The sequence below is a fragment of the Scomber scombrus genome, chromosome 20 (assembly GCF_963691925.1).
Source record: "Scomber scombrus chromosome 20, fScoSco1.1, whole genome shotgun sequence".
Lineage (NCBI taxonomy): Eukaryota > Metazoa > Chordata > Actinopteri > Scombriformes > Scombridae > Scomber > Scomber scombrus.
The window spans coordinates 20,864,459-20,888,999 of record NC_084989.1 but is presented as its reverse complement, the minus strand read 5'-3'; the positions used below and the strand labels follow the sequence as shown (position 1 = coordinate 20,888,999).

Sequence of the window (24,541 nt, the reverse complement as noted above, 5' to 3'; positions counted from 1 at the left end):
CAAACAAGGTGATGAGTTTTCATTCTTTTTTTAAACCTAAAATCTGTAATAAACTCAATTAAGTTTCCCACAATTAAAGCAAAGCACTGCTGTAGATTATTAAATAAAGTAACACCTGTGCTTTTTATACTGTGATATGTTAAAATGTCGGCGTTTGGCCTTTGTATGACCAGTCTAAAAGTGGGAGTTTAATGCTGTGTCTTGGTTGGGAGACTACAAGTATGACCCCCAACCAATGATTGTTTCCGACCTTGTGTGAGTTCATAGGTCATCAGTTCAGAGGAGGAGGGTCAACAAATTGTCCCTGACACCACACAGCTGTTATTTGATTGTCACACTAAATGTCTGATGCTGGAAATTTGTCAGAGATGATAAAATTGAGTCAAAATTCATGTAGTCTGATCTCAGCTTTAGTTTAAGTCTCATGATTCTGCTTCAGAAGATTCACCACCACACCTAGAATAACTCTCTGAAGGAACTTTTAATGCTTTTAAAATACCTTAAATTCAATTCAGACTGAAAGTAGCTGCAAAACTCCATAAACAAACAATCTGATCCATTTCCACCTTTAATTTTGAGTCATTATTCACTCTAAAGTGTTTTTATTCATTTATTGTACTTTATTTTTATTTTATTACTGATCTCTTCTCTATCATTTGTTTCCTCTGCAGACGCGACCAGGTGCCATCCAGCCAGTCGGGCGCGTGTGGCCGAGCACCTCGCCGGCCACTCCGGAAGGCCACAGCCCCAACCCCTTCCAGCATGGCCCCTCCCCCTTCAACTCCCAGACCTCTGTAAGACCCCTCACCACCACGTAGGGCTGATATCTCTGACCACGCTCAGCTCTGTGCCGCCCACACCTTCACAAAAAAACAGAAACAAAAACACTCGGTGTCTAAACGGCAGCAGAACAGCAGAGATAAGATAATTAAGGCACAAGAATGATTTTTTTTTTGTTTTTTAAATGAGGCTTCAACCAAAGAAAGAAAGAAAGGAAGACTTTGAATATTAATGCACAGGAGAGAGCTGAGTCAGCACAGGTGCTGCTGTCAGGGATCTCCGGGCACACCTGGAGGTTAAATCTGAGTTTTGGGGCATCCAATCCAAACTCTAAGCTCATGAATCATCATTTTCTCATAAGTTCACCCACCTAAAATATTCCTCTCACTTCTCCTTTTTTGGCAAGCAGCGTAACTGAATTGGTAAAATAATGAAGAAGCTCTGATTTCATCTCACAAAAAAGGTGCCAATACAGGAAAATCTGTCATGGCTTTGAACTTTTCCGAGCCCTACTGTCTGTCTTTCTTCAAACATACGCCCCCCCTTCCTCCTCCTCCTCCTTCCTCGCCCCCCCACCCCACACTCTCTCACACACGAAACCAGCCGCCATGCTGTTCACCTGTTCTCCTCCACAGTCGTCTTCAACTTTGCTGGTTTTTTTTCATCGTCTACCCTCTCCTCCATGTCTCTGTCTGTGTGTCCTCCCCAACCCCACCCACCTCTTCTTCTTCCTCCCTCCTCGGCTCCTTCCTTTACCATATGGTCTTCCCCTACCTACCTTCCATGCCCCACCCCACCCCATCCCTTCCAACCCCCCCTGCAGCCTCGCGCCCCCTCCCCCACCTCGCCCGACGAGTTCCCCATGAATGTCAAGCAGGCATACAAGGCGTTTGCCGCCGTGCCTCGCTCACTGGCAGTGCTGGAGCCGCCGCAGGTAGGCCGTGCTGCCCGGACTCGCCCGGGTCACAACGACAATGAATACAAAAGCATGCTGTTGCTTATTGGTTGGTCTCGCCCCCCCCCCGCCCCCCGCCCCCTCCTGACTGGGAGCAGGCTGCCCTTGAAAAAAATAAAAAAATAAAAACTGGAGCCTGCACCGTGTCGGGTGGCCTGTGAAGTGCTGTGACGTGTGGAATGCGTTTCATCGTTGGTTTTTTGTACTCCAGTGAAATCATGACTCTTTGATCCATTCGTCCATCCATGTGTGACTTGTGTACTAATATTCAGCCCCCTTGTTATATATCTATATATGTATTTATATTAAATCCCAGCTGCTAATGAGTCTGCCTGCTCTGTATCTCTGTTTTTGTTAAGAATCTCCTTTATTTTACTAACTTATTTTTATTTCCTGCTCTTCCTAACAGGACATGTACGGTGTTAGGAACAATTTCCACCAACCTTCTCCAGAGGTGAGTAAAACTTACTGACTCAAATATTAAAAGCACAGCCGCCTGTAGTATCGTATTGGCCCGAATATGAGATGATTCTTGCCCTAACTTTTAAGGAAAGTTAGTTGCAACCTACAGAAGTTTCTGACAGCTTGGAAATAAAAATCTAATGATGGAGACGAGTTAAAAAGCTTCTTCCAGCATCTTTACTGCAGAAACAGAGCAGAGACCAATAAATATCGCTGCCACAAAAGGTCACGATGAAGACACTCAGAAAATCATTTTAATCACTCGTCCTGACAGATGGTGAGTGAGTTTGTGACTGATTGGAAACACAAATGTGGGATTTACACTGTGCTTTAACAAGAGCATTTCAAAGAGAGACAAATCCTTTAAGTATGAGGACCATTTTCTCCTTGAACTAAGTCTGAAAGTGTTTAGCATCTTCCAAAAAACAGATGTTTCTAAAGCATGTTGGGGAGTCATCTTTTATTCGAGCCAATACGATATTTAACGAATGAATATTGAATCTACGACGGTCTAAATAATAATAATAATAATAATAATAATAATGAAGTAAAATTTATATAGCGCCTTTCACAGACCCAAGAACACTTTACATCAATCAAAACCAATCAAAACTAATCAACACCAAACTAAGCAGAGGAGGAGGAAGAGAAATGTTGATGGAAAAGAGTTTTTAACTTGAATGTGATGTAAATGTAAGACTGCAGAGACTAGAAGAAAGACCTCGCTGGCTTTAAGCCCTCTTAGACCGACTGGTGACCACCTGTGTGGCTTTTTCAGCCTGAGTTGAACAACGAGGTGTTTGATGATGACGTTGAGGGTCAGGAGGGAGCTGGCACGGGTTTGCCCTCCCTCTCGCCTGACCGTCGGGAGTATATGAGCCTGGCGGCGGTGCCTCGCCACTCCAGGCCGTCCGTGGAACTGAAGGTACCCACTGCCTCCGCCACGGCTAGAGCGGCCCTATCCTTTGTCTGGGCTGTGGTGTGCTTGGCTTGACTGGTGGTGGTGTCTCCGCTGCCCGACACTTAGAGACGTCCATGCTACAAATTCATTGATTGATCTTAAATCTGCTGAACGGTGCTGGGCTCTTCATTCGACTCCTGATTGATTTTTTTTTTCTCCTGCTGCTTCGTCTATGATTCTTTTTATCTTCTTGCATCTTTTCTATTATCTTCTCCACTTTTGGCAAAACGTTCCTGCAGAAGTGTCGATTAGAAATGTAAAAAAATCAACACTTCAATAATGGATGTCGTCCTCTCTTTTGCCGACTCGCTCTCCTGTCTTCACTTTATAATCTGTGAAGATTAGCGCTGTGATCACACCACTCTTTTTTATCATTCTTCTTTTCTTATTCTGTCCTTTTTATATTTTATCCTGTAACCTCACAGACTCCTTCACCTGGTGGTAAGGACAGCCCAGAGCAGCGATCCTTCAGGGACAGACAGAAGTACTTTGAGATTGACGTGAAGCAGCAGACGCCAGAAAAACCCAAACCTCGAGTCTCCCTTGTCGGAGAGGATGACCTCAAGAAAATGAGGGAGGAGGAAGGTTAGTCTCCAGCGTGCCTTTGTGAGCTTCTTTTGTTTAATAACGGAGAAAATATTTAAATTTACGAACCCCGTTTATTTGTCTCGACTCAGAGAGGAAGTTTGAGCAGCGGGCGCGGGAATACCTGCTGGACGAGGAAGATGAAGATGACGAGGACGACATGGTTAAGCAGGTGGCGCAGATGAAGGCCACGGGCAAGGTGGTGCTGGACGGAGTGGAGTACAAAGTGGAGCCAGCAACCACTCCATCCCGGCTCTGCCCCACACCACCGAGCTACAACGTCACACCACCCAGCTACTGTGGCAGCTCGGGGTAAGAAGTCACATCATTATTGATTTTTATGTCTTTTTTAACCCTTTACATACTGTTCATAGTCTCATAATTAGTCTCTACACCAATTCACATTCATAAATTCCCAGTCATTAATAAATGTTTGATTAACCCTGAATTAAGCTGTCAGAATGTTTAATATTTATTTATTTATGGAAAAAAAAAGATATAAGATATAAAAAGATATGTCAAATTTGGACATTTCCATATACAAAAAATGTGTATCAGCTGCACAAAAATAAGGACAAAGTTATGCATTTTATTCAATTTTTTATGTATATTCGGGGTCACATTAGGAAACATCCACCTAAAAGTAATATAAGTATGTTTATAAGGTGTTTTTACTGCTCTCAAATGTAAAAATGGGTCATATTTAAGCCTGAATAGTATGTAAAGGTTAATTATTTAAAAGTAATTTATGTCTAATTGATGTTCTTGTTTTAGGCCTTCTTCAGTCGATGGTAAGGGAGACTCACAGAGGAATTCATTAGAGGACAGTTTCAGGCTTGAGCAGCGGCCAAACTCCATGACTGGGTAACGACATTACACAGAATTAAATATATATTAAATATCAGCGTTATCTTCATCACCATAGTCATCATCATGTGTGTCTTCTGTTCCGTCAGTTTGATCCCGATGTATCCTGGCGAGTCGACGGCTCCCATCCGCACAGCCAAAGCAGAGCGCAGACACCAGGAGAGGCTCCGCATGCAGAGCCCCGAACTGTCTGTGGCCCCCGACAAGGATCTGTCCCCCGCTGAGAAACGAGCTCTGGAGGCAGAGAAGAGAGCCATGTGGAGAGCGGCACGGTAAATATAACATGACTTCACACACGCTGACGAGGAAGGAAAAACGGCTCATCAGGAATTTTGGTGTGGTTTTTTTTCTTCTAAGGATTTCATATTTTGTTATCAGCTTGTATTTCTATCACTTTGCAGCGCAGCATATCTGTTGAGCAGATTAATACGATATATTTTAGGCTGCTAACTCACCTGGCCACAGCTAATTCTGGCATATTTACAGAAATGTTTATTAATAAGCACTGTCCCTGACAAATAAACTAATAAAATAATTCCACTTGCATATACTTATAATTAATAATCCACTCAATAGTTCTCAGAAAATGTTATAAGATGGTGGTTCGTGGTCTAATTCGTGTCAGTTTAGGGGTCCTTGGTGTGAAAAAGTTTGAGAACCACTGACTTAAACTATAGTCTGTAAGTTTAAATAAGACATTTTAAGCATAAATTAACAACAAATTCACTTCAAACTGGTCTCAGTCCCATTTTTGAGGACGTTGATGTATATTGAGATTATCAGATAGTAGTTTCTTGAATCAAATAGTGTTTAAAATTACATAAATTGTCACAAATGTCCATCACATGATACTAGAGCTAAAACCGGTGTGTTTAAATTGCTTCATTAGTCGGACCAGCAGCCAAATCTTTACAGAAATATTTACTGGATTTTAAAAATAAAAAAGATCCACTAATAATAATAATCTCAACTCAGGTATATCCTCACTCAACATCAATATTACTTATTTACTATATTTTTTACTACTAGTGTTTTTTTATTGCTTTTGTACTTATTTATTATTTTTGATACTTTTTTACTGTCCACTTTGCTGCTGCTTCTACAATATTGTAAATTTCCCCATCATGGGACTAATAAAGGAATATCTCATCTTATTCATTTCAGGGCTCTAGACTTAAAATATTTTTTCTGACACTTCTCCCTGAGAGTTTAGAGTCCTTTTAAGTTATAGTCCACCACTTTGTTACCCATTATGAGCTTCAGACAACGAAGGGGACACACGGGGACATTTCATTTCAAAGCTGCGATACTCAACATCTCTTAACGCTAATCTAAATAGTTTGTGCCAGAAGTGAGAGAGAAATAAAAAGGGTGAAAGGTTTGTTTTTTTTGAGCGACACACGTGACTCTCCCTGAGTTCCATGTGCTTCTTTTTATAAGATAGTATCGCAGTCACGTCTAAAGAAACGCATGATAGGAGCAAAACTAAATAGATTTGGGGTTTTTTAACGATTCTTCATACATACATAAATTCATGACAAGATGAAGACAAGCTTGTACTGTTTAAGGTGATCGTAAAGTTTGAGCTTAAAGTGAAAAAGTAAAATATTCTTTGCTGATATGCTGCCAGTATCAGAGGGTTTGTGACAGTTACAGTAAACATATTCCCTAGTTAAAGTTTGTCTATCTGGTCAACATCAAGGTTCAGTTTGTCCACGAGTCCTCAAATAAAAGATAAATGTTGATTCTGTGCTGTGTCAACACCATCCTGCGAGTGTGAGTGTGTGATTAGTTCATCTTTTCTAAAGTTTCATGTCTTTTAAAACTGATTTTATAATTCCTGGCTCTCCTAATTGTGTTGGTGTTTCACCTTCCATTCTTTGGTTTTCTTCTCTTTTTCTGTGTGCCTTTTCCTTCCTGCCTTCCTCTCCTCCTTCATCTTCCTCCTACATCCTGGTGTACTTCTCCTCATCCCAACATCCCTCCTCCTCTTCTTCCTCCTCCTCCTCCTTTCTTTCACCTCCTCCCTGCTCCTGGCCTCGTGGGGCACAGGCCCTCTGGCCTTGAGGAGGATGTTAAGCAGTATGAGCAGGACCTGGCTAAGAGGCTCTACCAGGCCCGAGTGAGGGCATCTCAGGGCACGGCCGTGGCCCCCCAGCCCCCCACCTCCTCTACCTCCTCCTCTGCAGCCTCCCAGCTCAGGTCTGCTCCTCGGCCCCAGCCACCAGGGCCAGACGCACGGCATCGTGGGGTGTGCTGGGGTGCTTTGGTGTTGGGGTATTTTGCTAGAGGCCGAGTTCTGAAAGGTCCAAGCAAGCACTCGCAGCCTCACTGCGACAGTGCTTCCACTGCCTTTCTACCGCTGTCTGCTTCTGCACGTCTCTGCTGAGTCCATCTCTAGCTTCCTCTGGTTCCCTCTCTCCTCTCTGTCTCGTCCCCTCCTTCTCTGCAGCACTTTTCAGTTTCATTTGTGCCTTGCTGTTCTCTTGATTTTTCACAGTTCTTTGTACTAACATACAGCCCGCAGTAAGTTTGCAAAAGCTATTTGTGAGTCAAGGGTCAGCCTACTAAGCAGTAGGTAGTCCTTTTCCTGGAATGCCTTTTTTTTCCTTTTTCTTTTTTTACTGTGCAATGAAATTAAACTGATTGTTTGTCACAGCAAACCAGGACAAGGAGCACCCAAAATTAGTAGTGATTGGCACCACCCTCACCCATAGCGGTGTGTGGCTCCGTCAGTCTTTGTCTCTTATTTCTTCAAGACTGTCTTTTATCTTCTTTTTTCCTTTTTCCTTGTGTCTGACTGTGGTTGTTCCTCCTTGTTAGAATGAAGTCTCTGGAGCAGGATGCACTGAAAGCTCAGATGGTCATCGCCAAGTCTCGGGACGGAAAGAAGCGAGGAACGTTGGACCAGCTGGCGGAGTCGCCCTCACCTGCACCGACACCCTCTCCCACCCCGATGGAAGGTAAGACTTAATCATGATGACTTTTATTTCCTTCTTCTCCCTCGTTTCCTTTCTGTTCTAACGTTCCTGTTCCTGTTCCTCTCTGACAGAGCTCAGTCCTCGAGGATTAACCTCACCAGGAAGGCTGGTAAGCACCAAACCTTTATTTTTTAAATGTTCTTATCTTTTACGAATGCCTGATATTCATTTTCACTGCCACTAGTGTGAGGGTCAACACACATCAATCTTCTTCTTTTGTTCGGACTTTTTAGAGCTCAAGTCATCAAATATTTGACTCGGCAGATTAACTTAAGGAGCTTTATTTATGAAAGGTAAAAATAAATTTAAAAAGAGTAGATACAAAATACATTCACATTAATCCATCATCTTACTCATTATCACTCTAGCCAATCAGAGCTGAGAACACACACTTTGCTCTCTCATCACACGCCACCACTGCTGGCTGTTTGAATCACCCATTAGCCCTTTTGGCCTCCTACCTTCTCCCCCTTTTTTTCTCCCATTTCCTCATCTCTTTCCCCTCTCTGGTCTCCTTTATTTCCCTTCTTTCTCCACCTTTCTATACTTTATCCCACCCTTCCTTCCTGTTTTTTCTCTCTCTCCCTCCACCTCTGCTCATTCTGTTTGCTATCCTTCTAGTCCCTGTCGTCAAAGAAGTTTGACTACCGACAGTTCGCTGCCATTCCTTCTTCCAAACCCGTATACGACATCCAGGTATTGGCTGCATGCTGAGCTCCGGTTGGGGGGGGGGGGGCCCAGGTCGTCTGCCTTTCCCTGCTGCCTCTCCCCTCTTTTAGTTTCTCCTTTAATCAAAAGGCATCGGTACGACTTGCAGTTTAGTTTTTGTACGGCTCCGTGATTGATCAGTTCTTCCTCCTCTGCACTTATAGTGTTGTGGCTCACTAACTCTCACTGACGTAATGAAGGGAGGAACACTCCGAATAAATGACACAAACCAACACCAACACACCCAAATCAGCTCTCCTTTTTTCACCCTAACACTCACAAATTTATACAGTGGGGGAAATAAGTATTGACTGCATCAACATTTATTTCAGTAAATATATTTCCAATGAGCTCACCAGACTTTGGTATTAACCCAATAAATCCACAAATAAAACTATGTGGAATAAAGTGGAATGAGACAGGGAAAAAAGTATTGAACACGCTGAGAAAAAGCAGTAAGGCAAGGAACCAGCTGAAGTAATTCTACCTCCTAACTGTGCAAGTTCATATCAGCTGGGTTAGTACATGTTGATGAGCTATAAAAATGTTTTTTGTTACCAAGGTGTCACACAAGAGACATCTCATGATGGGTAAAAGCAAAGAGCTCTCCCAAAACCTTCACCACCTGATTGTTGTAAAACATATCAACAACACTGGTGACAGATGTATTTCAAAACTTCTAAATCTTCCGGTAACCATTGGGGCAACATTTGTGGAAGGAACTACAGCTCAGGGTTTAGAAGAGGGCACCTTGTAATCTTCTAGATTTAAAGACAATCTGTTTAAAATAATAGGCCAAAATCACACCTGAGCACTACAGTTTAGTCTTGAAGCTGTCATTACAAACAAAAGGCGTCTCCAATAAGTATTAAATAAATTTCAGTTTGTTGTTCAATCCTTTTTTTTTATGTGTCACTCCACTTTATTCCACTTAACATTATTTATGGACTTTAATCTTTTAAGTTCTTAATATGTGTGGATTCCTTGAGTTAAAACCAAAGTCTGGTGAAAATGTCATGTGAATATCCACATTGGAAATATATTTACTGGAGAAAAATGTTGATGCATTCAATACTTACTTCCTGCACTGTAAGAGCATCTTTAGTAGTTAACCGGTCACATCCATGTATCTCTCAGCTAACTAATCAATCACAGTTAATAACACTCACTAGTTGCAGAGATACAGATTTTTTTTGATCCCACTAACCAGGGTTGGTTCCGGGGGGAGGGGAGGGGTAAGGGGGGGTAAGAGAAACCACCACACAGACTCTGCATCTCGTCCACTCTCACATTCACTTGCATCAGCTGTCTTGTTTCACGCATGAGTTGCATACTATCGGGCAGAAGAAATAACAAGATGTCCATCCCATGCTCTGGCACTACGGGTCTCTTCATGCGCTTGTGTAGCTCCTTTTACTTCCTCTCGCTGTGGAGGAAGAGGAGGAGATGGGAGGGGAAGCAGAGGAGCTTAGTGGTCAAGTCTCTGTGGTTGTCTGTCACGCTGTGGGTGGAGGATGTTGTGTGTGGTTTAATGCACAGTGACTTCCTCCCTTTTCGGTGGGTGTAATTTAATCGATATCGCTGTATGTAAGTGTGTTTTGTATTGTGTTTGATTCCTGCACACTGGAGCAGTTTTAAGGCTGTATGTGGTTGTCAGTGAAGCGGCTATGATTCATCAGATGACACATTTTAGCTATGTAGAAAAGGAGACTCGATGGAGGCAAAGGTCACATGACAGCAGCACCTATTACTGTCGTTTAAACGTAAACCATTTACAAAAGTTCAAACAATTAGGAAAGAAAGAAACTAAATTATCAAGTTAAAGGATAAAGCTGCTGATTTTCTGCATTTTCTCACATCACGTGCGGATCTAAACCAACAATGAAATTATTTTTTAGTTAGTGCACTAAGCAGTTCAGCCGCCAAGATGCCACCTAAATGCTCTAAAGTTTGTCTACATTACATGCCTGTTACACTGGATAAGTGCACAAAATGTGTAATGGGTATCGAACGAAGTACTCAACTGGTATCTGTATCACTTTAAGGGTACTTGGATTGGTACTGGTATTTTTTTAATGATACCCAGCCCTACTTACAAGCTAATATATATCTTAAAACATGTAAATTAGCAACACTATCACACAACATACTTCCACAAACATGTCGCCCTATGCAACTGTGTGGCTCATTTATGTGTTTACCAGTTTTTAGACAGAAATGGATTTCTACTGCACCGAGAAATTAGATGTATCAATCTTTGGATACACACACAGTACTTGAGAATAGGATTAATTCATTGTTGGTTTGGTTTTGCACATGAGATTTGTTTTACAATAAGAAAAAATATAGAGAATTTAAAGCCAAATCCTTTAGTTTTTTGTTTTGGTTTATATTCAGGCATGGCACAGCAAATTCCATTGTTCTCCTTGTGCAATGAGAATTAAGTTTATTCTTATTCTAATAGTCAGCCAGCAATAAACATGCTACCAGTAGTGCCAGCTCAGCTAACTCCAGTGGTAACATGACCCTCGAGTGTCTCCACATGTAGAATAAACAGCTTCTCAATACAAATTTTAATTAAAGGGAAATAAGCTGCTGGGGGTTTTCCGTTGTGTCTTGGTGACGACTGTTTGCCATCTCTTTGTGAACGTGCCAAAACTCTCCACATCAAACCCCGGAACTGATGACCCTAACTTCACCTCCCTTTCCTTTAACATGCCGATCTCTCCTTTGGGGGGGCGGGGTGGGTGTTGGGGGGGGGGGGGGAGTAGTAGTCAAGTAGACATACTCTGGCTTTTGTGGCTCTGACAGATTGGGAGCTTCGGCGCTGCTGCCTGCTTTAAACCGGTGGTGAGCGGCTGGAACTGTTTCCGCTTCAGTCTCTCTCACTGCCGGCTCCACTGCTCACCTGGTGAAGGTTTCCCCGGGGGTAACGGGTTACTAAAAACACTGTCACTGCCGCTCTGATACTCACTGTCTGTTCTTCTCTTACAGTCCCCTGACATAGTCGACGACATGCAGTTCATTGACGATGGTTCCAGTAATCCAGGTGAGTGCCGGAGTTATTTGGTGGGAGTTCAGTTTGGGTTAAAAACAGGCTTTGAGAGAAGAAACTTGTTGTGAGACAGAAACTTGAGTGTTTTTCAACCTGGATCATATTTTACCATCTTTTTGTGTCTCGGTCACTAGTGGAGAGCAGTTTTTGAAAAGGCTGTAGTTCAATCTGATGGGGGGGGGAAATAGCGCCCCGTCGATTATGGCTGAATGATTTTGAAAAAGAAAAAATCGAATTGCTAATATTTTGACTGATATTGCAATTGCGATATGAGTTAAGGTATTAGAGGGAATGATAAAATGTAGTGCTCAACCGATTTTTGGGGCCGATACCGATATTAGAAAATAAACAAATTCTGATATTGGTATTTTTGGTTGATAAACGGTGTGATTTTTGTGGGGATCTGTACCAAAGAAAGATGTTTAATTAAGTCTGTAGAATATAACGTGTAGGCCCGGACATCTCTGCAGCACCACAATACTTAATTTAAAATGGTATTTTTACACACATTTTGCCTTTAATTTGAATATGTTGCGATTTCAATAAAATTTCAATTAGTTGTTCAGCTCTACCATCAATGTGTTTGCCCACTAGAAGTGAGTTTCTGCCACTGACAGGCTCAGATTGTTAATATACGGGACATACAACGTTATGGAGAGGAACAGGGAGAAAAAAAAGCATTTTTCTTTACCTTTTGTTTGATCCCCTCGGTTTGGTTTATTTTAATGTTACCAAGTGTTGCTCGTCTTGTTCTGAAATCTCGCGACAGTTGAGTTGTTCTTGAAATCTGTTATGAATATTCAGCCGTGATAGAGTTGGAGAGAGGAGTGCAGAGTGTTTTAGAGTACAATGCTTGGTGTTAAAAGATTTATGGGAATCTTGCAAGATTTCAGCTACGAAACCAAACAGACCGAATCAAGTAAAAGGTACATTTCTCTGTATAGTTTCTTTCCATAATGTTGTAACAGTCTGAGCCTGGCAGGTGTATAATTGCCCTGTTGGATTACATAGCAGCCCATTTAGTGGCTGCAGTGATTGTGCTCAATACTGGACCACTTTAAAAAATGTCACCATTTGTTTCTTATACCCAAAATGATGTTAAAATAAGATCCAGGCTGAAAAACACTGAAGTTTGCCTTTTAATGCATTTATTACAGAATGTCCTTCTATATCCTCTTTGATTTAGGTGACTACCTGGGATAAGCTGCTCCTATTGGTAGGATCCTGTCCTGTGTGCATGTGTTTTGAGTCAGTGTGTGATCTGTACAGCTGACTGTGTGTGTGTGTGTGTGTAGAAAACACCAGAAGAGTGTGTGTCAGTTTGTGCATTTTAAACTCTAACCTGCTAGTTATGTGGCGCAGCTGTGGGGTTCTTGCATTGAGAGAGGGGTGTGCGCTTCAGTTTGTTCCGTTTCGGTCAGATACGAAGCAGCCGACGAGACCGGAGTGAAATGTATAGACACGTGGAGTGCTGTGTTTAAACTAATCCTCTCACACTAACCACAGATCAGACTGTGCATGTCAGTAACTACAGGTTAATAACTAACCGGACAAAGTGTTTACATGCACTGTAGTAACTTTAATCAGATTTATTTCTAATCCAAACTCTACTTTGGAGGCATTACTTGTGTTAATTGTTGTAGTGATATTCAGGTTCCCCACGGATCCTTAAAATGTCTTAAATTTGGTTTTCGATATTAAAAAGTCTAGAATTGTATGAGTTAAGTTAAATTTGATTTGAGCGGTTTCAGTTTGTTATTTATCATAATTAAATTTCTTTAAAGGAGGAATTAAAAAGGTCTTAAACATGTGCAGATACCCTGGATATAATATGATGTCTCTGAATTTGACAAATAGTCCAGATTTCAGTTAAGATTTATGGATGTTATTCTGTATTAGTGTCAGTTTCAAAACAACATTTTTGGATGGATGCATTGATAAGCGATAAATTTCCTTGAGTTGGAGTCTTTGTCCTACACATGGCCGTGTTCACAGTGCATGTAAAACACAAGAGATTAAAAAATGAGTTCTTCTTTTAGTCACTTAAATGGCATCGACTCTCGCTTTGAGTTTTTACACACAGAGCTTATTGAGGTGGCCTGTTTTCCAGTTTTCTGCCCAAACTCTTGAGCTCCTGTTTGTTTCCAGCTGCTGATCTGAATGTTGGGCGCCTCTCTCACAGGTTTTAAAGGGATCCATCCACTTCTGTTCCTCTCTCTACAGCTGGCGTTTTTTTTTTTTTTTGGTGGGGGTGGATGGAAATAAAAAGACGGTGAACTGGAGCGACTGGGATGTAATAATTGTGACTGATGTTTTTTTGTTTTTTTCTGTGTGTTCTGTTTTTTTGTCCCCCCTTTCATTTTTAGGGCCCGCTGCAAACCCTGAGGTCGAGGTTCCCTCCTCGCTGCCCGCCACCTCAGCCCTGGAGGAGATGGCTCTGTACAGCAACAAGCGCAAACTGAGGCAGGGTCGCCGCAGCCTGGAAACCGCCGTGCCCACGTAACACCTCAAACTGAGAAGAAGAGGAAGAAGTCCGAACACACACACACATACACTCTTACACACTTTACATACACTGTGGAACACTGGCAAACACCACAAATGCATCCACAGCAGAGGTGCAGAGTCACTAAAACACTACACACACAGTGTCAGTAGAGCGAGATTTTTTTTTTACTCTCATCGTATATAATAATAACCACTGCAGAGACTACGAAGCCGATAGTCGCCACCAACCCCCCCTCCACACACACACACACTCACTTATATCCTGCGTGCCAGTCTTGCCTTTTTTACAGTCTGTGGATGAAGTCGGCAAGGAGACATCGCTCAAAAGGTCCCTCGAGAAAGGAGGGGGAGGGGAGGGGGGGCAAGAAAAAGTGCTAGTGTGGTTTTAGTTAGGATCGCTACTTAAGACCATTTTCTTTTCTTTTTTGTTTGTTTTTATTTGTTGTACACTCGGTTTGCCTCTTTTAGAAGCTGATCTATTTTAACAAAACGGTGACCGATTTTCTTTTTTTTTCAGTTTTGTTGTTTTTTTTAAATTTTCGCACCTCTGATGATTTTGCTGTTCAGAAAAAAAAAACACATACTGGAAGAAAGAAAAAAAAAGAAATGGGTAATAGCTCTACTAACTTGTTGAATGATATTTTTTAGGCTTTCAAGTGAATAGATTGTAAAATGTCAAAGGGGGGTAGGGGAGGGTAAGGGGGTTTGAGACTTGATCAGACAGGAGTGTATATATTAATTGAGGAGGGAACATCCTGCTACCTTCACTGTCACACATTGTGGAGAGCTTTAAAAAAGACAAAAACTACAAAAAAAACAAAAACCCACAGTACATATCGTTTAGGTTTTTTTGCACTGCCACTGATCAGCTTTTTAAGAACGTATATCTTAAATAATTTATTGTTTTTTTAATTATTATTTTACTCCAAATTGAAGGGCCTTGATTTTACACGGTTTTAATCTATCTGGTTCTTTTTAACTACAAAGAGAGGGGAGACTGACACGTATCATAATTTTCGTTTTTTTTAAGTGATACATTCATGAGTCTGGAAGTCGAAACCTTTAAACGCCAATGAATTGCATATCACTTTTTATCATGTAGTGTACTTTATACGCCCTTCTGAACCCACCATCCGGGTTTTTTTGTTTTTTTCCTTCATATTCTGCTTAGAACGCTTGAACAGAGTCTCTTGTCTCAACAGACTTCAAGTGAGCATCTATCCGGATTTATTAATTGTGTGACATTCCCCTCGTAGAGAACATGACTACACTGGAGGCAGCAGCAGGCAGTTTTACTCATAACACTTTCAAGAATATTGAATATCACAGTTTGGGAACATGCATTTTTAGCATCATTTTATTAATTAATGGTACTTACCCTGCCCTGATTTAGGGTAATGTTTGTTTCTTTTTATTTTAAAATCAATGTGAACCGTTCATTTCCTTCTTATCCTTGCATTATTATAAATCTGGGAGGTATTCCAGATGTGACGTGAAGGTAGCAGGTGTTTTTTTGTTTTTTCTGTCTATGGTTAATTTAAATCTGATGCCACTGAAAAAAATCATTTATTATTGTGTGAATAATGTACAAATACTGAGAGGAAAGCAAACTTTTTTGGGTGTGAAACTGAGCCAGTCTTGACCTAGACCGAGCAAGTGTCTGGACTGCTGATGCATCTGGGTTTTTGGACGGGCTTGGTGCCGGGATGCTCTCTGCATGTATATTGGTTTGTTAAATGGGAGAGCCGCGAGAGGCAGAACGGATTTTAAAATCCCTCTCAAGACATCGATCTCATCAGACATTCAGCTCATTGCTTGACATGCTGTCAGTTAATGTATCTGGCAGGTTGGTTTTTTTGTTGTTGTTTTTTTTTTTTTGCAGAATCACAGCATAGTAGCATTTGTGTTAATTTAATGTAGGGTCTTCTAATTATAGCTTTCCATGTTGCTCTCACTGACTGAAATTCAGTTTGTTTGATAACATTTGCAATGGCTGATATCTTTTTTTAACATAAAGTAGGTAAATTTGTTTTCCAGATGGTTTTCACTACATTATTAATGCAGTGTTTCAAGTTTTTTTTTGTGTTATTCTGTTGTCTTGAGTTCTCTTTGGGGGCTATTACTTGCAAATAGGTTGGAGGGAAAGGGGTCAGAAGTCCTAGAGTCATGGGGTAGAGCTCATACAAGACTGTAACTAGTGAATTTGTACAACCAAAGAAGTCTATTTTGTGGTTCAGGAATAATAAAATTTTACTTTTCATTTAAGAAGCTGATTCATTGTGTTTTTGTCTTTTGTGCTTGGTTAATGTACAAACTTTACACATTAAAAAAATACACTAATCAAATGTAGAAAACCACCAAGTGAAGCAATTAGGAATGTAAAAAAAGGTAAATTATATTTGATCATATTTAGCACTTGTGGATACCGTAGAGTTCATGACCTTTAGCTTGTACATAAAACTCACTTATTTTAGGTAACAGGTAGAATAGAAGGGAGTCTTCTCTGTCCGGACCCAGCAGGCGTGTTTCTCCGCACTGGAGTGAAGTTCAGCACTTTGCTATTCCGCTGTAGAGACAGAAAAAATAAAAGGATTAGTTTTTAACATGTAACGTTTTTTCAGTAACTTTCCTGGCAGATGATGGGGAAGTGTTTGGCCAGATTACAACATTTTCAGCCGCTCACTTTTGTGGTATTAGTCACACCAAGCGTTCGAGATACTCACCCGTTTCTGTGTCCTGTAGCGGGCATTGCAGAAAGATTCAGCGCTAGGGTTGTCTGTCAGGAGCTCAAACTGCAGCTGCTCCAAACACTGCTGACTTTCCTCTTCCTAAAAACATCAGGGAGTCAAAGAAGTCATCGCTACATTAATTCAGTCACAACTTTTCCAGGAAATGTCAAACAAAAATGCTTTTTGCCTGCAGCTTTCCTTTTTTATTTATTTAATTATTATATTTAATAATGTGAATATTTAGCCTCTACATCAGTAGTGTCCAACCCTGCTCCTGGATAGCTACTGCCCTACATGTTTTAGGTATCTCTCCACTCTAATACACCTGATTCTAATTATTAACTTGTTAGCAAACCCTTGACAAGCTTCAGCTGCTTGGTAACGAGTTAATTATTATAATCAGGTGTGTTAGAGTGGAGAGATACCCATAAACATGCAGGGCAGTAGCTGTCCAGGAGCAGGGTTGGTGACCACTGCTCTAGACGAGTGATGCATGGTTTGCGGCATAGTAATTGCTACGTCTATGATATACACAGTAAGTAATGTAGACTCACTTGTTCGAGGGACTTGTCCAAATTTACGTTCAGCTCCTCCTCAAGTAACAGGAAAGACTTCTTATACCAGATCTCAAATTCTGGGAAACACAGGGAATGAATTTTTTCCTCCACTATCGGTCACAAACTGCATTTTTGGTTTTGAGCTGTATCGGAAATGCAGCAGCTACACAAGATATTTGATAACTGACCAGAGAGAAGACGCAGCCTGCTCTGGTCCACGAGGTGTTGGCAGTAGTTGACCTCTGCCTTGATGTCCCGCAGCACCATGTATCTCTGCCGGTAATGAGCCTTCAGCTCTCTGAGCTGCAACAGTAAAGTAGCATCCGGCTCCCCCCCCATACTGAAATACTGACCTTCATACAAAACCACACAATAAAAAAACGTTTTAACCTCAGACCCAGCACATTCATTCATTTCCAAAGAGGTCTTGCAATACCTACTATAACATATCTTAGTTAAACTGCAAGATATTTAGAGCATAAACATGGAAGTTCAAAGCACATCACTTGCTTCCTTGTTGCTAACACAAACACGTGACATGTTAAGCACCTTGGCCTCCTCTCATATACTTCTGCTCCTGTATGGTTGCCGTGGTGCAATCGATCTCTCTCTTGACAGCGTTGACCTGCTCCGTGAGCTGTCGGAGAAGATTGCGGCGTTCCAGCAGCATGGCCTTGTTCTCCTTGAGGATGCAGTTGATGTGGCTGCCTGGCCCCATCTTAAATTCCTCAAAGGCCTCCCCTTTAGGTCGAGGAGAGCTGAGCAGAGACAACAAACCTATGAGTGATCAGGGTCGTAAAACAACACTGTCTACTACAGTTTTAGAATCAATGATATCTGTGTATAAACCCTGAACAGACAGGAACAATATAGGGAACATACTCGGTCTGGAATGGTTCACTGACTGCTGGTTGTGACTCCTGTGTGTCGTGGCTTTCAGTGTCTGCTTCCTGTGACTCTTGCTCTCTCTCAGGCGTCGGGACGGGATTCAGCTTCGATTTGGATGCGCTCTCCAAACGCTTCTTTGACACCGGACTTCCTTCTCCCTGTCTCTTGTTATGGCTGAATAATCACAGCATGCAATTAAAATAAACATCCTGATACAATTAGCTTGTGATTAATATAAAACTATATGTAATCAATAGAGCAGGTGTTGGACTCGTTACATATTGACCCAACTATGTCAATTCTGTCCAATGTGTTTTAATCATTCTTTTAAAAGGTCTATTGTACCCCCAATATCTAGAATGAATTGATCTAGAATAATTTCAATGAAGACTTTTGATTTCATGACAATTAAAATGTTTCTTTTGGGACTATATTGGCATCGTTGTTAAAACTCATACTTTGATTTCTCATACTTAAAAATATTCGCTCACCTTTGTTTTTCCTTCGGCTTCTTCGTTTTGGCTTTGGTTGAACTTGGCCGATGGGTGTTTTTCGGTGTATGAACAGCCTCTAGATCCTCAGGGCTGCTTCTGGTTTCTTGCTCCTGAAGAGTTTACAAAGCCATGTACGATCAAAGCTCAGTCCCAGATCATTGTTCATTAAACAGGCCGGCACTGGTAATAACTGGTAGAATACATTTGAATTGGCTTACTTCCATTAGGTCAATTTTTCACTGTGAATCAGATGTTGACTGACCTTGACTGGGACTGTGTTAGCACTTTGGTCTCTCTCCACTGAGCTGTGAGTCTGGCATAGCTGAGCCTTCAGCTTCTGCTCCTGCTCACTGTTAAAACACAGCACATAAAACATCATCCCAAAGAGAAATCATTTGAAAATATTAAATTATAAAGTAGGGCAGGATAACAGTCTTGTCTGTGTGAATATTCACTCTGTATTCTCAAAGCTACAAACAAATACTCACTGCACAGCAAGTTTGAACTGAGCGAACACTGCCCGGACCTGACTGATACTTAGAACCTGTAATCACATGTCATACAGAGTCAGGCCAAAGTTTAATATGTGAGAGGAATTATTATCAGCCGTGTTCTTTGTCATGTCCTCACACTGATTTCCTTCAGACTTCCTTCGAGGTATCTCTGAACTTGACTGTGGATTTCAGCCAGCTGAGCTTCAGATAACGCCTCATATGTGATGCCCGGACGATTCACCTGTTAAAGATGTGGTGAATGATGGGCATTTAAATTCTAATATGAAGAAGATGACATGTTTATGATTATAATGAAGAAACATTAGAAGGCATTATCTTGTGCTTTAACACACCCTGTGCATTAACGCTACATTACAATAAATGGAGAGCAACTTCAAACTACAAAAGTGAATTTTGTGCTGACCTCAGTGAGGTTTAACAGGAAACTTGGACCAGCACAATAAACTACTCTTATATTTTTAATTATATATACCCTTTTCTTTATCAGATCTACTCACCAGTGTATTGTAGATAGACAGCTCCTCCTTCAGCCTCTGAACTTCCTTTTGAAGTTTCTTAACCTGAATCTAAACACAGAAGTGCATTTTATGACATCTCTGTTCTCTGATTACTGACACAGACAGCACAGCACAATGCTGACTAAACAAAACTAACATATGTTCAACCTTGTATTACCTCTTCTGTGCCATATTAATCTGTGTGTGTTATCATGTGAACTCACTGCTGGATCCTGGTGTTCGTTAACAGCAGGGTCTGTCCGGACACACTTCATTCTGCTGGCAAAACGCAGAGTAGAGAGCTGCAAGGAATATTAAAGTATCATACAGGGCTGAAGTCACACAATGTACGATAAAAATGAGAATGCTCTGTCAGTATCAGATATCCTGCTGCTTACCGTTTCTTTTATCTGCACAGCTTCACCATAGATGTTGGCCACAAGCACAGTGTTGCAGTTTCCTCCTACAGAAACAGACACAATGCTATATTTGATTTATTTCACATCATCTTTTAAAATGTAGTATAACACCACTGAGGACAAGCTTCAACCATCAGTTATCAGCATTGTTAAAAAACAACAGGCCTGTCATTCTCACCCAGTGAGTCTTTAAGGGCATGTGTTAGCTTGGTTTGTCTGAAGGGGACGTGGTCTCTGCGACGGTCTCCCAGAGCCAGGATCGCCTGTTCCAGGAACGACAGGGACTTATTGATGTACATGGCTTCCTTTAACATCTGACCCTCGGACTGGAAGAACAGGAAGGTGAAATGAATTGGAGAAAAGGTGAATTGTGATGACAAATCGAAGAGAAACAGAAACAACAGCTCAAACATTTCGACAAGCAAAACTTTCAACAGGATGCTTGTAACGTCACATCTGTATATTGCCTTATTCAAAGCAAATACAAGCATTTCAAGGGTTAAAGTGAAGTCATATTCTCAGACTCACTCCTGTCTTTCCCAGCCTCTCAGATCCAGCCAAATCCACCAGATTCAACTTAGAGGTGATGTACTTGGCATCAGACAGAGTCCGTGAGCGAGACTGTCATTGAGAAAGACATTTTCTTCTTAAAATCATAGCCAAGAACAAAATGAGATATGTTGGAAAAGTAATGTTTGAGCACCAAAACTACTGTAAACAATACAGTAAGCATTATATTGTATTCTGTCTCTTTTACCTCTATATGCACAGTGAAGATACAGTGGGACCGGGAGGAGTTTCTGTTCAGTGTGTGACATCCAATGATGCGATTCATCTCGCCCTGAGTAGAGACAGAACAGCTTTTTTCACCAACACCAACAGAACATAAGAAATAAATACCCATTAAAAAATGATAACTAAAAATATAAACTATACTTGGTCTGCTAGATGAGCTCCAAAAAGATGACACAAAAATACTGGAACTTTAGATCACTCCAAAACATTCCTTTTGTTTTATCATCTTTAAAACTTAATTTTAGGTTAAATTCAAATCAACAATGCATCCAGACCTCAAACAGCAGGTTGAGGGCCTCCTCCTCGCTGTGGACTGGATGAAGAGACAGACCTCTGATGAAAACCCCTCTGCCTGGCTCCTCCATCACAACCATATCCCGAGGGGACAGGTGTGGTGTGCCTCGCAACGAAGACAGCAGGTCCACCAGGGTCTCATTGTAGATCTCCAGGTAGGACATGTGCAAAGAGTAGGCATACTCAGTCCTCTTCTCCACCTCCTGAAACACCTGAATACCATGTTCGAATTTTATTTTTAAACATATTTGCTCAGGTGAAGCAGTCAGACTGTTTCAACAGTGAATACATTCACACAGTGCGAGCTACCTCCTGAAGGGCCCGAGGAATGATGCCTCTCTGTTTGTATGATTCTGTGGATCCAGTCATGGTGTACGTTTTTCCTGCACCTGTCTGCCCAAAGCACATCACAGTACCTAAAAAACATTTTCACAAGTTAAATAATTTTTTTAAAAACCCATTAAAATCTGAACCTTTGAATCAATATAATTAAGGGAATAAAGGGCCTTTCCTTGACTGTTACAGTGTCACACAAGATATAGAACTACACAAAAAAATAAGATGTGTTGACAGTAAGTGTTAATCTGATGTGATGCCACGTTCGTGAACAAGTGTATGACACGTACACATTGTGTTTTCATTTATTCTGTATGGTTTTATTGTTTTAATTGTCTTTTATTCTGTAAAGTGTCTGAGTATTGTTGAAAGCGCTCTATAAATAAAATGTATCATCATTAATATTAGAATTATCTCTTTATGCGGCCAATCTTTCCGCTCTCTATCATCCATCCTGTCCCATAAATACAGCATGAGAACTTGACTACACACTGTGTGTTTAATATGAATATACAGATACCATTATAGCCGTCCAGTGCTCCTAGTACCACCCGTCGGCACACTTTGGCATATACTTCCTCCTGGGACACATTTTGCAGGACCCCTTCAAGCCGGAATGACCAGGAGCTCCGCTGACCTTTCTTGGAGTCCTTTCGATGATAGATGTTCACTGTCTGAGGAACAAACACAAAAATATTTGAGTGTGCACAACAGCAACAACACACAGGCATACATTTGAAATTTAAAAATACATTTTTAAAAGGTAATGAATAAGTGACAATGACACTCATCTGTGCTTTCTCCATTTGTGCTGTATGAGCTTCAAGAACTAGATATTGTATATACACAGTGTATGAAAAGACATGACCTCACCTTAACCTATGAGATATTATCAGTTAAATAAGGTGATTGGGTGGTAAAAAAAAAACAAAAAAAAACAGACCAACCTGGAAAAGCATTTCTACATTTTTCCATTATTGCAATCAATGTGCAACTTACAAAATGTCTTAATCACTGTGCTGTGAGATAATTCAGAGACTATCAAGCTATATATATATTTATATATATCTCTGTGTCTATTAGATATGTATATACAGATTTCAGAAAAATCTAAACATGAACATCATTAGATTCTGAGTTTTATTGTAGGTAATTATATTGGGCTGTATTAGTTTTTATCTAGCTAGACCTAACAAAGTGGCAACTAAAGATTACCTTCATCAAAATGATAGCATTCTTTTCTTGACTTGTTGAAAAAAGTTACCTGATGGTCCCAATGACCAAAATGTTGTAGTTTAATAAACATTTCAGCAGTGAGAGATAAATTGTGCAGGAGTTTTCCCTCATTATCTTCAAGTTACACTTTCCTCAGTGCACCTGTCACACACTCAGGTGTGCAGAGATTACTATCAATAAATTGTGAACCTCCAAGCCCAAGTTGATGTTTTCAAATTGCTTGTTTTGTCTAAACAACAGTCAAATTCTGTAAAAGGTATTCAATTTAACTATTAAGGAAGACTAAAAAACCCAGCAAAAAAGGTGTTTTGTTTTTTTTGCTCAGAAATAACAAAGACTTTGATTAGTTACATACATTTGATGTCAGTCTTTAAGCTCTAGTAGTAGGCTATGCAACATCAAAACCCAATAAAACTCTTCTGTTTAGACATTTTGACTTGTTATAGCAGGAAATGCACAGCTGTAAATTACACCATTAATTATGGCTCCACTCCATTTAATGTTAATTTGTCCCTGATAGGAGTGCCAGTGAGCAACCAAAATGAAGAGCAGCCATCATGAATGACATTAATTGCACCTGTGCTTTTTGTGTAAAAACCAAATGCCCAAAATAAAGGTTCAATAGTAAACTTGATTTAATAGTTAAGCTAATGGTTTGTCCTAACTAATTAAAAAGTTAAATTATAAACATTTAACCCTCCTCATGCTGGACAGTTCGACCTCAACCAAAAGTAATTCATAAGTTACCCACTTTTATTCCAGACTACCCAACTTTAATGTAATAATCTTCAGGGTGTTGGTGTTAAAACAGAGACTCACCTGCTCGTCAGGAAGACATTCAATCAAGTCTGTGGCAAAGTGTGCCGTTGGTCTGATCCGGACAAACACTGCGACTTCACTACTGTTACTGTGAGCTTTCATGTCTCCTTCTGCTCGAAACACGACGACATCAGAAAGAAACTGTAGCAAACCTTTTCACAAGCTGTAGAAATATCTGTTAAATCAACCTGAACCGCTCTGAAGTAAGTTATTTAGTTTATACGGGGTCATCTTAGCTAGTTTTAAAAGCTCCAATCCGTCAACTCTACTCCCGTTTCTGTGGTTACACATCCGGCGTCATGGCAACGGACGCGAGTGTACGCGCACGTTTCCAATTAGCGTCATGGCAACGGCCACGAGTGCACGCGCACGTTTTCAATTAGCGTCATTCAGATTCAGATTCAGACGACCTTTATCCTGTAGGGTGGATAAGGGTAATATGTGACACTTTTTGCAATTTTGATTTGTTCACCATATTTACATGTGAATCCAATACATAATATCAACAATTTATATCATTATGATATCCATGAGATGTTTCCTTGTTAAATCAGAAGTCAATTTTTAGATACTGTACTCAAAAGGAAACATATATTAATGTTCCTTGTGTCAAATCGTTTCAGAATGAGTAGATTTTGTAATTTGGGACGCTATTTTTTAGGCTTAGAAATACTTTGATTTATACAAAGCAGCCTTATCTGCATATTTGGTCATTTAATTTTGTCGGCCCACATGTTTTTTTGCTTCTACATCCGATTAAAGGTTAAAAATTAGTAGCCTCTGTGTTCACATGTGTAATATTAAACAATATAACTTACACAGTTTACATATACTTATTAGCTTTAAAATAACTGAATAGAAAACGAGATAAATGCACTGGAGCCTAGTTGTCCCACATTAGTCAAGGTCCCATATTACCCTAATCCACCCTAAATTCTATTATTTCCAAATTTATTCCCAATGTTGATGAGAAATGCTCTTTTTGTAATATTAATGTAGAATCCTTAGAACATGGTCCTATTCGACCTTTAAACAAACTGACCTAAACATTTAGTTTCAAACCCTACTGAATCTAACAACCTGTAATAAAAAAAATGTAC

The 24,541-nt window shown here is 40.5% G+C and overlaps 2 protein-coding genes across 6 annotated transcripts in view; one reads left to right on the top strand and one right to left on the bottom strand.

Annotated features, from left to right (window-relative positions):
• Window positions 1-16,298, top strand: part of scrib (scribble planar cell polarity protein) — an 86,804-nt gene extending 70,506 nt beyond the window's left edge. The window contains exons 30-41 of one of the 4 annotated variants that reach the window (XM_062441857.1): window positions 672-794; window positions 2,145-2,189; window positions 2,976-3,122; window positions 3,584-3,743; window positions 3,836-4,055; window positions 4,518-4,607; window positions 4,700-4,882; window positions 7,434-7,573; window positions 7,663-7,700; window positions 8,213-8,287; window positions 11,294-11,348; window positions 13,721-16,298. In XM_062441857.1, the coding sequence (XP_062297841.1) occupies window positions 672-794; window positions 2,145-2,189; window positions 2,976-3,122; window positions 3,584-3,743; window positions 3,836-4,055; window positions 4,518-4,607; window positions 4,700-4,882; window positions 7,434-7,573; window positions 7,663-7,700; window positions 8,213-8,287; window positions 11,294-11,348; window positions 13,721-13,857 (1,413 nt within the window). In that variant the 3' untranslated portion in view covers window positions 13,858-16,298. The remainder of the gene's footprint in view (window positions 1-671; window positions 795-2,144; window positions 2,190-2,975; window positions 3,123-3,583; window positions 3,744-3,835; window positions 4,056-4,517; window positions 4,608-4,699; window positions 4,883-7,433; window positions 7,574-7,662; window positions 7,701-8,212; window positions 8,288-11,293; window positions 11,349-13,720) is intronic. The other 3 variants (XM_062441859.1, XM_062441858.1, XM_062441860.1) reach the window with 3 other exon arrangements.
• On the bottom strand, window positions 786-24,137 carry kif9 (kinesin family member 9). 2 transcript variants are annotated; one of them, XM_062441862.1, is made up of 21 exons: window positions 23,442-24,137; window positions 21,907-22,060; window positions 21,360-21,466; window positions 21,032-21,262; window positions 20,719-20,802; window positions 20,490-20,582; window positions 20,140-20,287; window positions 19,941-20,005; window positions 19,767-19,844; window positions 19,543-19,611; window positions 19,161-19,265; window positions 19,019-19,074; window positions 18,793-18,880; window positions 18,528-18,640; window positions 18,031-18,210; window positions 17,698-17,906; window positions 17,337-17,501; window positions 17,146-17,225; window positions 16,586-16,690; window positions 16,328-16,428; window positions 786-860 (listed from the first exon to the last, which is right to left on the bottom strand). In XM_062441862.1, exons 1-20 carry the CDS (start codon window positions 23,541-23,543, stop codon window positions 16,333-16,335), a joined length of 2,328 nt encoding a protein of 775 aa, XP_062297846.1. In that variant the 5' UTR covers window positions 23,544-24,137; the 3' UTR covers window positions 786-860; window positions 16,328-16,332. The 2 variants fall into 2 exon arrangements, with proteins under 2 accessions (XP_062297846.1, XP_062297845.1); XM_062441861.1 differs by lacking the exon at window positions 786-860 and adding an exon at window positions 4,714-4,844.
• Between the last annotated feature and the right edge of the window lie 404 nt (window positions 24,138-24,541).